General features: G+C 42.5%; 1 protein-coding gene across 4 annotated transcripts; it reads left to right on the top strand.

The window, feature by feature from the left end:
* Window positions 1-377: 377 nt before the first annotated feature.
* On the top strand, window positions 378-11,419 carry esrp1 (epithelial splicing regulatory protein 1). 4 transcript variants are annotated; one of them, XM_079227213.1, is made up of 16 exons: window positions 378-691; window positions 1,097-1,252; window positions 1,378-1,494; window positions 1,856-1,967; window positions 2,478-2,618; window positions 3,168-3,222; window positions 3,332-3,442; window positions 3,574-3,706; window positions 3,865-3,907; window positions 4,634-4,953; window positions 5,627-5,851; window positions 5,943-6,183; window positions 7,157-7,337; window positions 8,384-8,525; window positions 8,999-9,088; window positions 10,101-11,419. In XM_079227213.1, the coding sequence occupies exons 1-16, from the start codon at window positions 560-562 to the stop codon at window positions 10,233-10,235; spliced, it is 2,334 nt and encodes a 777-aa protein (XP_079083339.1). In that variant the 5' UTR covers window positions 378-559; the 3' UTR covers window positions 10,236-11,419. The 4 variants fall into 4 exon arrangements, with proteins under 4 accessions (XP_079083339.1, XP_079083338.1, XP_079083341.1 ...); XM_079227212.1 differs by having other exon boundaries at window positions 5,943-6,195; XM_079227215.1 differs by having other exon boundaries at window positions 5,943-6,195; window positions 8,999-9,121; window positions 10,101-10,239.
* Window positions 11,420-12,018: the final 599 nt, after the last annotated feature.

Genomic DNA, 12,018 nt, shown 5'->3' with positions numbered 1-12,018 from the left:
AGTTAATCCATGCAATGTTGTTGCTGGATTTCATTTTTATAAATACAAATGTGTTATATTTGTGTTGGGCGTCCTTTATTGACAACGTACTTCAACGAGATGTATCATTACTTGTATTGTCCTTAAAAAGGCCGGTAACCATTTTATCCTTACCTTCCGGGCTCCGTAACTTGTTTACACAGGAAGATACTTCAATTACTTAAATACTGAAAAGTATTATGCATAAGAATGTACAGACATCCATGGCCTGCCACGTCCTAATCAGTAAACCACCTCGAGGAGGGAGGGGGCAGGTAGAGAGTCACGTGGTCACACAGGTAGATGCTCTACAAAAACGATGAACGTTCAGCCATTACTCCGCGATGGTGACTGCGGGAGGCTTCACGTAAAATTCAACACGCGACAAAACTTGGATTTACGCACCTCACCTTTGCATTCAGGTGTCAAAGTAAAGGTGTTTATACCTCGTGGCTCACGCATGTGTCTCCTATCCGGCGTATCTTCATTTACTGTCCTTTAGCCTACTTTTGTGCAGCATTAGATTAGTTTTTGTGTTCAGATGACGGCGCAGGTAGACTACCTGGTGGTGGTTTTCACCGCCACATCTGGCGCGAGCGGCGAGCTGCTGGGATCTGACGAGAAGGAGCTCGACCAGTTGGTTTGGCAACTGGTGGATGTAAAGAACAAAAAGGTAAAACGTATTAGCAGACTTCTTATTACACCTAGGTATCGTTATTGTAAAGCAGGTGTTGTAGTGGTAAATAAAGGAGTGGACCGGTAGACAGGGCTACTCTAGTCGGAAATGGACTCAAAAACAAACGACAGGCATTTATAATAATTCTGTGACTCAGGTGAGTAAACACCTAGCTCCAAATATGCTCTGAAGTTGTTCAGTATAATTAGAGGACAGATATATTCTCCTCAAATTATCCATTGTAAGGTGTTTAAACATACTTGTTCTTCTGTGTGATGTTATAAATGTAATAAAGGCCTATATCACCGACATGTAATGCTCTTGTAACAGCCTACATCTTCTGAGTTTCTATGGAGGCTTTTGTTTCAAGACTGACGAGTGTTTTTTTCTTCTCTGAACCAGTTGGGCAAGATAAATGAGCTCCTCATTAAGCCGGACCTCTCAGACTCGACTGAGGAAAAAGAGGAGGATGTGGTGGAGGACAGCGTGGAAGAGGATAATGGGTCCCGAGCAGATAATGTCTCCACAGCTACAAGTCTTGAGACAGCATTAAACTTGGTAATAACCTCCCTGAAGTCAGTCGATATCGGCATGTTTATTACATAGTTATTATCACTGCTGGCTGAAGATTGATTGTGATTGTTGTAATTTCTTTCCTAAATGTTTGGTGCCTGTTTTTACAGTTTCATCTACAACTGACAAACGAGGTGAACAGCGCGGGCGCAGGCACGTCGGTGTGTTTGTGTACTGACGGGCCCCTTCACATCCGCCAAGTGATTCACCCCGAGGCCGCAAGCAAGGTGAGTGAGCTGGATGGGTGAGCGCCTTGCAGCCAGGGCGGATGCTCCCTCGGTGCTGCAGGAACTTTCATTGCTCACACAGTCACAAAGGGATTAGTTGTGTCAGCACTGTGCTCCTGATTGAATTTAATGTTACGGTGAAAGAGCATGCAAACCTGTCTAATGACATACGCCCATGCGCATATTTGTGCACATAAAACACCTACACAACGAAGCTGATGAGATTGTCTTAAACCTGTGTGAAGAGTTGCACAGAGATTAATCTCCTAGCTTGAGCAAACACCAATATGATGGCAATAAAACGGCAGCTGTCGATGGGCCTCTTGTTCACATCCGTTCTTTTAACTTCTTCCCCCTCCAGAACATCCTGGTCCCAGACTGTTTCTACTCTTTCTTTGACCTTCGGAAAGAGTTCAAGAAGCACTTCCCCACATCTGACCTCAAGGCTTTGAATGTACACATCATGGCAGAGTGTATCCTTTAATTAATGTCAGCTGTTTGCATTGGGTGTGCCAGTGAATGTCTGTGAACTAATACTTGATATACTTTATATGTAATGCATTTAATGTTTAAGTGTTATTTGGACAGTCAATGGTTATTTATCGGCATGTTCAACTTGATCTCTTGAGCATACATCGCTCAGAAAAACACAACACACATATTATAAGTTTATAAGCCACGGGGTGTTGGCTGCAAGGCTAGAGGTTTTGAAATGCAAATATGGAAACAATGGCAGCACCATGCTAAGCGCTCAGTGAACGAGTGTGTGTTCAGCCAACAGGACAAACCTCACACACCCACTGGAACAGGATAACTAACATCTGTGTGAGTTTCTCTTGCCTTGCTTGCTACTTTTTTTTGCTTTTTCCTCCATTCTCACACCCTCGTATATACAAAAAAACGTTCGCTCTCTCCGAACTGTTCAGACGGTTTAATGTATTTTTTGGATGTTCCTTGTTTGCTTTCCTTGACTGCCTCCTCAGCTCTAACTATACCTGTTGATGTGCCCGCTATGATGGACTCCTCACCCACACTGGATCCGTCCATATTGCCTGCAGTAGTAGCAGTCCAGCAGGTCCAGATTATGGGCAGCATTGCCCTTGCCCTGCTTTCTGAGCCATTTAGTGAGTACCATATATAATTTTACACAAAAGTGAAACATTAGGGATTTGTCAGTTAGTTAGGATACTCTGTGTTTACAGGGCAGATAAGAAAAGTGTGCAACTTCAAAAGCACTTTTAAAATGATAATTAAGGAACATAGAGCTGAAACAAAAAAAAATCAGCAAGTATTTTGGTAATACATTTTTCGTTTGAGCCATTTCTCGAGCAAAAATGGCAATTATTTGATGGTCTCAGCTTCTCCAATGTTAGGACCCGCTGTTTTTTTTGACTTGCATAATTGGAAACTGAATATCTGTGGATTATGTCCTATTGGTTGGCCAAAACAGGAACATTTTGCTTTAATTCCCCCCCCATTTTCTGATTTCCAACGCCAATAATAATTGGCAAAGTCATCCACAATGAAATTAATTGTGAGTTGCAGCCGTGAAGTGATTTGCTCTTGATGTTGATTGCTGTATAAGTTAATAATTACTTGAGCCCATTACGAAGTACTATAATTATTTAAGTTATGTGGCCTGATTTGTGATGCTTGTAATGCTTTCCCATTAGGCCACACGTTTTCTACTCAGGAAAGAGTTAGTGAGAAGTTTGAGACTGGCACTTGGTAAGTGAAGTTTGCTCAAGATAAATATTATTTTTGTTCTCTGCCTCTGAAATTAACTCAGTCCGCTCCTGCTGTGCTAATAACTGTGTGTGTATGTGTGTGTGTGTAGCAGTAAGATGGAGAAAGTGTGTGACAACACAGTCATCAGAGCCAGAGGGTTGCCATGGCAGTCTTCTGACCAGGACATTGCTCGATTCTTCAGAGGACTCAACATTGCCAAGTATGTTGTAGCAATATTAACTCTCACTCATGAAAGATTTGTATTGATCGGTCAACATGATGTACACTGAAACCAGCTGTTCACATAAGGTTTAGCGACCTCTGTAATGCTGTGTACGTTGTGTTGTACAGAGGAGGAGCAGCATTGTGTCTTAATGCTCAGGGGAGACGGAACGGAGAAGCTCTGGTTCGTTTTGTCAGTGAAGAACACAGAGACCTGGCACTGCAGAGACACAAACACCACATGGGCAACAGATACATAGAGGTAACCCGTCTGAACCCTACTCATTCTCATTAGTTAAGTGAATCCGCCACACTGCCTGAACCTAATCTAATCACTTATGGGTTTAACATTTTTTCATGGCAGCTGCACCTGAAGTGACAATAATTCCTTGTTTCTGTCTTGTTCTCTTCTAATGGCAGGTTTACAAAGCTTCAGGAGAAGACTTCCTGAAGATAGCAGGAGGTGAGCAGACATAACCATGTGTACTATATAGTGTTTTACCTCATCAGCAGTAAACCTAGGCTTTAAGTAACATTAGGTTCAATGTTTTGTGCCCAATATAGTTTGGCAAAATTAAGTCCTGAAGCTCTTTGGTGGTGCTGCTCTGGCGTGAGGGGGGGTTTTCTGTTATGAGAATAATCCAACAATTAATTAAATTGATTAGAAACACAACCATGTCTTGCTGTTTGGTTTTGTGCATGTGTTGGGATTCATGTATTTATTGATTTCTTGGATCTGAACATATTCCAATACATTCATAAAATAAAATACAATTCTTGGTGGACATTTTTTTCAATACATATATTATATTCCAATACATTCATAAAATAAAATACAATTCTTGGTGGACATTTTATGCCTATAAAATGACTTTCAGCCCACTTGTCATCTCGAGGGGAAAATCATAACTTGCAGAATAATTTAGTAGTTATGACCAGACGTCAGTGATAACATTTAGTAACAAGTTCCTCAGCAACGCATAGATAAGATGTTATTCATATGCAGAAGCCCTCACATAAATCGGAGATTATCTTTTTAAGTGCAGATGTTTATCATCGATCAATGAAAAAATGCCATCGAAAGAGCTGCTCAAGGAAGGAAAACGTAATGCCGTCTTAATCTGCAGTGTGATCATTTCTTTAAATACTTGTGATGAAATTGGTGTGTGTGTCCTTGTGTGTGTGCCAGGAACCTCCAATGAGGTAGCAATTTTCCTGTCCCGTGAGGACCAGATCATAGTGAGAATGCGAGGTCTTCCTTTCACCGCCACACACGAGCAGGTGCTCACCTTCTTCTCCCCGGAGGAGGACCTCAAAGAGACGTGTCCGGTCAGTGGAGGGAAAGATGGCATCCTTTTTGTTCGCTATCCAGACGGCCGTCCCACTGGCGATGCCTTTGTTTTATTTGCCTGTGAGGAACACGCCCAGTGTGCTCTGAGGAAACACAAAGAAATCCTTGGGAGAAGATATATTGAGCTGTTTAAAAGTACGGCAGCAGAGGTCCAACAGGTACGTCAGGTCTGTCTGCATGTGGGTGTGCGTCTTTGTGCGGTGTGTAATACGCAAAGTCTTCTATATATGTTCATTTATTTTTTAATTCAGTTGTATTTGTTGAATGATGTGTTTGTTTGTGGGCCCACAGACAGTGTGAGAGTGTGTTTCTTTTCTCCTCAGGTAGTTGTAGGGCTTATGGGTGGGGGCCTGCATAGCAACGTGTTTCCCGAAACACAAATGTGAAACATTACATTTTTTGTTGGTCTTACTCAGTCTTTCTCCCTCTCTGAGATGAACACGTGGACTAATTTGCTTATCTTCGCGGACTGATTAGCTCACGGTCCTCAACCATACCTATGCAGACGCTCCTATGTATGACAGACTAAGGAGTTTTATTGGTCCTCCTCAGAAAAAACAAACAAACACGCCTCTTACTGACGTTTCAACGCGCATTTCAATTTGTCTCAAGTTGTGTGCTAAAAGTTGGCCTATGCTGCATGTGTCTCATTGTGTACACACTTTCTAGATTTAAAAAAAAATGTAATTATTGATTGCAAGTATGTATTATGGTGTTTGCAAATTATCAGCAAAAGGGGAGAAAGAATTAGACTCAGTTTGAATCTGTTCTGCGTCCTTGACTGTGTTTGCTGCAGGCAGGGTATGTCATTTGTAACTGTGTGTGTTTTAGGTGTTGAACCGGTACTCGTCAGCCCCTCTGATCTCAGTGGCCCCTGCCCCCCTGGTGTCAATGCTGCCCTCAGTGTCTCTCCTGCCCCCTCCTGGTAGTATGCGGGACTGCCTGAGGCTGAGAGGGCTGCCATACACAGCGAGCATAGAGGACATTCTCACCTTCCTGGGCGAGTTTACACAAGATATCAGACCACATGGCGTGCACATGGTCCTCAACCAGCAGGTACAGGCAGTAACCGCACTGACACACCCATGGACTCGCATGCTTTCCGACACAAAGCTGCAGAGTAACTTCTGACTGTCTCTGTGTCCAGGCGCGTCCATCAGGTGACTGCTTCATCCAGCTGACCTCAGCGGAGCGGGCTATTCAGGCCTCACAGCGGCTCCACAAGCATATCATGTCCAGCCAGCGCGGGGCCAACAGCCGCTATGTGGAGGTGTTCCCCTGCAGCACAGAGGAGATGGGCCTGGTGCTGATGGGAGGCTCGCTCTCACACATACACACACATGCACACATCCGGAGTAGGAGTGGGACAGGGCTCAGCCCGCCGCCATGTAAGTCCAGACGTAAGTGCTGCTGGGAGCTGGGGGTGCTTCGGGACTGCGGGGTAGGTGGGCTCCTGCCGTGGGGGGCAGGGTTTCTGGGTTTTCTCCAATCTAGTACTGTGGGAGGTAGGGGGACATCTGATCTGACCAGGAAGATTCAAAACTGTTTGTGTGTGTGTGTGTGTGTGTGTGTGTGTGTGTGTGTGTGTGTGTGTGTGTGTGTGTGTGTGTGTGTGTGTGTGTGTGGGGTACCTCTTTGTAATTTAGTGTGATTTAAATCACCCATCTGCATGCACTGAGAAACCCCCCATGTTAACTGTTTATTCTACCCTTTCATCTGTGTTCACACATTGTGATTGTAGTTTATCTTTTGTCAGCGGCATGTTTGTTACTCATTCTTAATTTTACTACTTTACCACTGCTTGATCATAAAGATCTGACAGGGTTGGAAAAGTGAAAGCAATACAACTAGTCTATAATATGTTAAAACAGCTTACAACTCTCCAGCCTTATCAGATTGGTAGTGGTGGTTGTGGGATTTAGCCTCAGTAGACCTGCGCACCTCAGGTGTGCGTGCCTCCTGTGCTTGTCCAATCAGTGGAGCTGTTGGGAAGGTGGGCAGAGCTGAACGCTGGTGCGTAGAAATGTTCTTTATCCTCCGTCTCTGTAGTCTTTCACCATAAATGTTCACTGGTGTGCTCCTCTAATTTTCAAAAAAGGACTAATGTTTGTGAATTCTTTTGATGTGAAATGATCAGATATTAATTCATTAATTAATTATTAATGTCGAGACGTTTTTATGATTCTTAAGCAGAACATGTCAGGTAGACACAGGTGCTGAGCAATGATGGTCATTGTTTGTACGTTTGCATGAGCGCCTCTCTCAGAAACAAACAATGACCAGACTTCATGACTCTCTATTTCTGTTAGGTTTTGTCTGTTTGTAAGTATTTTGTCTCTCCTTCTGTACTTTCATCTCCAGGTTTATCTCCACCATCCTACTCCTTTGGCCCTGGTCCATCTGTCATGTCTGCAGAGGCAGCTGCTGCCCTCTACCCTCCCATTGGTCAGATGTTGCTGGCGCCACGCCACCTGGCACCGGGACATGCCTACTACCCCGCCGCAGCTCAGCTATACATGAACTACGCAGCTTACTATCCCAGGTGAAAATGAATTTTATTTTTATGGTTACAGATGAACAGAAAACAGACACATGCTGTGACACATTCAATACTATTGTTTATGGACTTTCTGAATAATTATATCATGATACAAATGTGGTTAAAGGTTTTCAAACCTGAATGATAAGATACTTTTTTTTTACCAAGATCACAGCATTAGATGTAACATGCTTCATTATAAAGATATTTTGGAAATTACAGGATTTGGTTAAAAAGTTCAAAAGCAAGATCTTTGTTTACCATATTTATGCTCAAATAATGACGCCACAAAAATATCAAATGAAACTTTCAAACCAGGCGTGCTTTAAAATTCACTTAACATGGTAATCACACATGAAATTAACCACTTCAGGACTATTATAGAAAGGTTCAAGAGCTAAGTGGCTTCTAGCTCTAAGCCTTTCAGACAATGTTTACTTACAAGCTGTGTGCTGCTGAGTAAGCAAATAATAACCGGTATTGTTTACATGTTTGATTTTCTGAAACTTCTGTTTGCATAGGTATGTTTATGGTAACTTGAAGAACATGAGTGCACACACGTTTCAAGGAATTGTATCTAATTACATGTTATGCATTGGGGCTGAATTGCAATTGTCTGAAATTGATTCCCAAATTGAGTGAAAACACACAAAGTATGTCAAAAGCTGTTGAACCATTTATTTGAACTGCAATAACTACATTATTATTCTAGTTTAGTTTACTTTGTGTGCATATCCATTGAAATATACTCTCGCTCAATGTGGAAAATGAGGAGCAGTTTAGTTTAAAATGCTTCTCGGCAAGGACAAAAGGCTGGGACAAGGGTAGTTAATAACTGAACACGGTGGTATCAGAAGACTTTAAAAACTTCAGTGACCTCTGTTTCTCTTTGGGGAGCCCTCTGTCATTAAGAAAACATAACGACAACGCCCAAAGTTACTCACAGTCGTGTGATATGTGTGTGCTTTGTTTGCTTCGTTCACATTCTTCTTTTTATACATTTTCCTGATAACAGCCTGTTTGTACCTTTTTCTCTTGTCTTTCTCTAGTCCACCTGGCTCACCTACCACTGTAGGTTTCTTCCCCTCCCCCGCCTCCCTGTCCTCCCCAGGGGGGTTGATGCGCATGCCGGGTCTGACCTACAACGGCAACGGCGTTAAAGACCTTATCAATGCAGCGCAGGGATACCAGGTAAGAATTCATTAACTACAAATGAACCTCAATGCCTCTCAACCTTTAGTAGTACAGTTAATAATACATACAAATCCTGTGTGCCTTCCGAGTTCAGTATTCAAATTTCCTTCTGTTGTGGGTGTGTATTGTCAGGCGTGCACTGTGTTTGCCCAGAGGCCATCAAACTAGTTTATCCTGTCTACTCTCCCTGTTCTGTCACACATGCTTTGCTGCTTGCTTAGACTTGAATTGGAGGAGCTCTGGTCTTATTTATTAAACCTGGAGAAGGGCGAAGAATCCCAGGGATATGATCAACAATACTAAATTAAGAGACAAACTTGGTCACTCCAAGTTTTTCTCCCATTAATAAATTCCTCTTTCACCCCCCATGCTGGAGTTTGCAGGTCCATGTGACCTCTAGGTTAGTGTCTATGGTTGCTTGTCACTCAGCTCCCTGTCTCTGTTATTCCTCCCCCTTCATCACACCACAGTATGCCCCCGAGGATGCTCTCATGCACGCCCATGGGCCTCTGCACGCTCACGACCCGACCGGGACATTGCTTACGCATCCCAAAGAATGGGTGTGTATTTAAGGTGTCTGAGGCAGGTGGCAGGTAAGGATTGGCTGAGGGTTCAGTGAGGGGGATTGAGTTTAGATGGTGTTTTTTTAGCTGTGGCTTGGGTCTTGGCTGGTCATCAGGGGTTACAGGGCTCAACACAACAGCAAAATTTCCTCTGTAGACAGGGAATTTCCACTAACCACACGCACATCAGCAACAATGGACACACCTTTAATTCGTTTGAGTGGTTAGAGGAAACTTTTTGGATCTTAATCCACCCTTGGGTTTTGTATTTCATCATTTTGCTTTTTTTTGGCAGTGTGCATTATCTAATACTTGCTACAGCATTTTTCTCCTCTCAAGAAGTTATTTATGGGCTACAGTAGTAGCCAAGAGGGATAATTGACTGTTCCCTAAGCCCCCCTCTGAACAGTGCTTGTCCCATCATAGTTTAGCAACAAAACAAAGTAAAGGCAGACCTGTCAAGCTTTGGATTTCTCCACATGTCATAACGGTGTGAATAGGTCTCGAATAAAAGCTGCACTCTGTATCTCACGAGTTTGCAGGGTAGTGTATTTTATTTGTGTAGCCTACTGTTTTGTCTCTGTAAACGGTAACTATGGCCGAACAAACAAAGACAAGAGTGATGACTATAGACGATGTAATGTTAAAAATAAATAAATAAAATTGTTTGAATCCAAAAACTCACCAGCAATGTCATAAGTGCTGCCAAAGAGAACAAAACGAAGAGATTGTAACTTTAAGTGGGAAAGTTGCTGCAGTTATCATGTTGTTGTGCAATAGAAAGCTTGACAGGCGTAGCAAAAGTAACAAAGGGATCGGGGCTTGGCAAGCGGTCAATTGGTGGTGTGGTGAAATAATAGGTAACAACCGGTGCAGCTTTCAGGTGGCTGAGAAGGTGATGGGTAATATATGGTTCTAGTGGAAGGGTCCTGTGTTGGATGCTCTTACGCTGGAATCATATTCCTCTCTCTCTTCCTAACTCCAAGCTTTTCTTCCTCTCCCCCTCCAGAGTCCCGCGGAGTCTGTCTCTCTCCTGAGCAACGGTCTGATTGGTCAGTCCAGCGTAGGTGATGCTCCTCTCATGTCCCTCCCCGCTTTTATGAACAAGCCGGCGGGGGCTTACCTGGACCTGACCCTGCTGTAGGGTCACAAATTTACAAAGGTCATGTGACAATTTGATAAATGTTAAAGATTTGTAATGTATTGTTAGGTTTTTAAATAGTCTTTTAAATGTGTTATTTATATCTTTAAGAACAGAAATTAATGTATTTTCTACCCAAATCATTGTGGCCTTAGCCAAAATAGCATTTTTTTGTCTTATATTGCACATTTTAAAAGCTTTATAGAGATTTTTTTTTTTTTAACATGTTATGATATTATAATCGCTATGATATATTTGCTAGCCAAACTAGAGAAGAATGACTGTGAAGAGTGAAAGTATGTGTGAGTGTGTTTTGGTGTGACAGAGATGAAAATGAGTATTATGCATGGCTGTGTTGATTTGTCTTAATACTTCATCTGTTTATGCAATACCTTTTTATATGTTTATACATGTTTGATGCAGTACAGTTATTGTACTGGAAGCTTTAGTGCATGAAGAAGTTAGTAGTAAAACTTTAAGATGTTTACATAATGCCAAATATCAATGCACTGCTAATCAATTAGACTACTAATGAATATAATAGCAGTATCTTTGAATGATAACATTTATGTTACACTGTAAGCTTGTCAGATAGTCTGATCCTTGCACCAGGCTTCACTTACAAAAATGTGACATCTCAAACTCATTAGCCCCCTCCTTTCCTTCTTATGAACCCTATATGGGTCTGTTTCCATGTTGTGTTATGCCAATGTTGTCTTGCCCTTTTGTTTTGGACTCACGTTTGAACAGAGGACAGTCCCAGTTATCTGTAACATAACCACAGGGTTGCATTCTTCAAGAGGACTCATGTCACAAGTTCTTTTCTTACTGAGGGAATCTCAGAAGCCAGAGGTGGTTTCTGACAGATTTTAAAACTGGCAAAGATGCATCAGTCCATCACACTTCCCTTGTCTTCTTTCCACCATCTACGCTGATGTCGGGGATGTAACGGAGCAAACGGGTTTCCCTGCAGAAAACCCTTCCCAATTTCTCTTGGTAACGAAATCATTTGGAGAGTAGATGGAAAGTTGAGAAGAAAAGGAAATGAAGGACACTTCTGACATGTATCTTGTGAATTTAATTGCCATTTGTGACCTGCAAAGTTGCTGCACACACTTCCTACAGTGGGAATTTAAACTCCTGCTTGTACTGAGCAATGCTGAAACAACAATAAACACAACATGTGAAGTCTGCCCGCTTTCAGGTGTTTCATTTCACTAGTTTCCTTCACTTCACTTTGCTGTGTAGTTATTGTGGGCGGGTGTGTGAAGAAGCACAAACACACAGGTGGAGTTGCCTAATGACAGAATGTTGCTGAAGGCAAAACTGTAGGAACTCCCTCTCACTGTCCTCAGTGATTACATCTGCGATACACACACACACACACACACACACACACACACACACACACACACACACACACACACACACACACACACACACACACAGTAAAGAGACTATTGTCACACGGACACACTAAACACATTATCTGAGAGGATGGCCCTTTTTTTTAACAGGGTGGAAAAGTGAAGAATAGAGAGAGCAGGAAGGGGGAAGCGAGAAGGAAGGCATTGAAAACCAAGCCAGGCCCCCTCAGGGCAGATTTGGCATTGTGTAATACAATCTTGTGCACCCCACCCAACTTGATCCCTTTTAAACACACTGACTCATTCTACTGACAAAAACACTGCCTCAACCAGCAGAGCAACACCATTTGTATCTATGCAGCAAAGCCCAAAATACTTTTTGTCTCTTTCATTTGTATCACTTCTTTGATGGAGTTTGG

Source organism: Taurulus bubalis, assembly GCF_910589615.1.
Source record: "Taurulus bubalis genome assembly, chromosome: 12".
Taxonomy (NCBI): Eukaryota; Metazoa; Chordata; class Actinopteri; order Perciformes; family Cottidae; genus Taurulus; species Taurulus bubalis.
The sequence above is the reverse complement of the archived record's forward strand: the minus strand, read 5'-3'. Positions and strand labels throughout refer to the sequence as shown.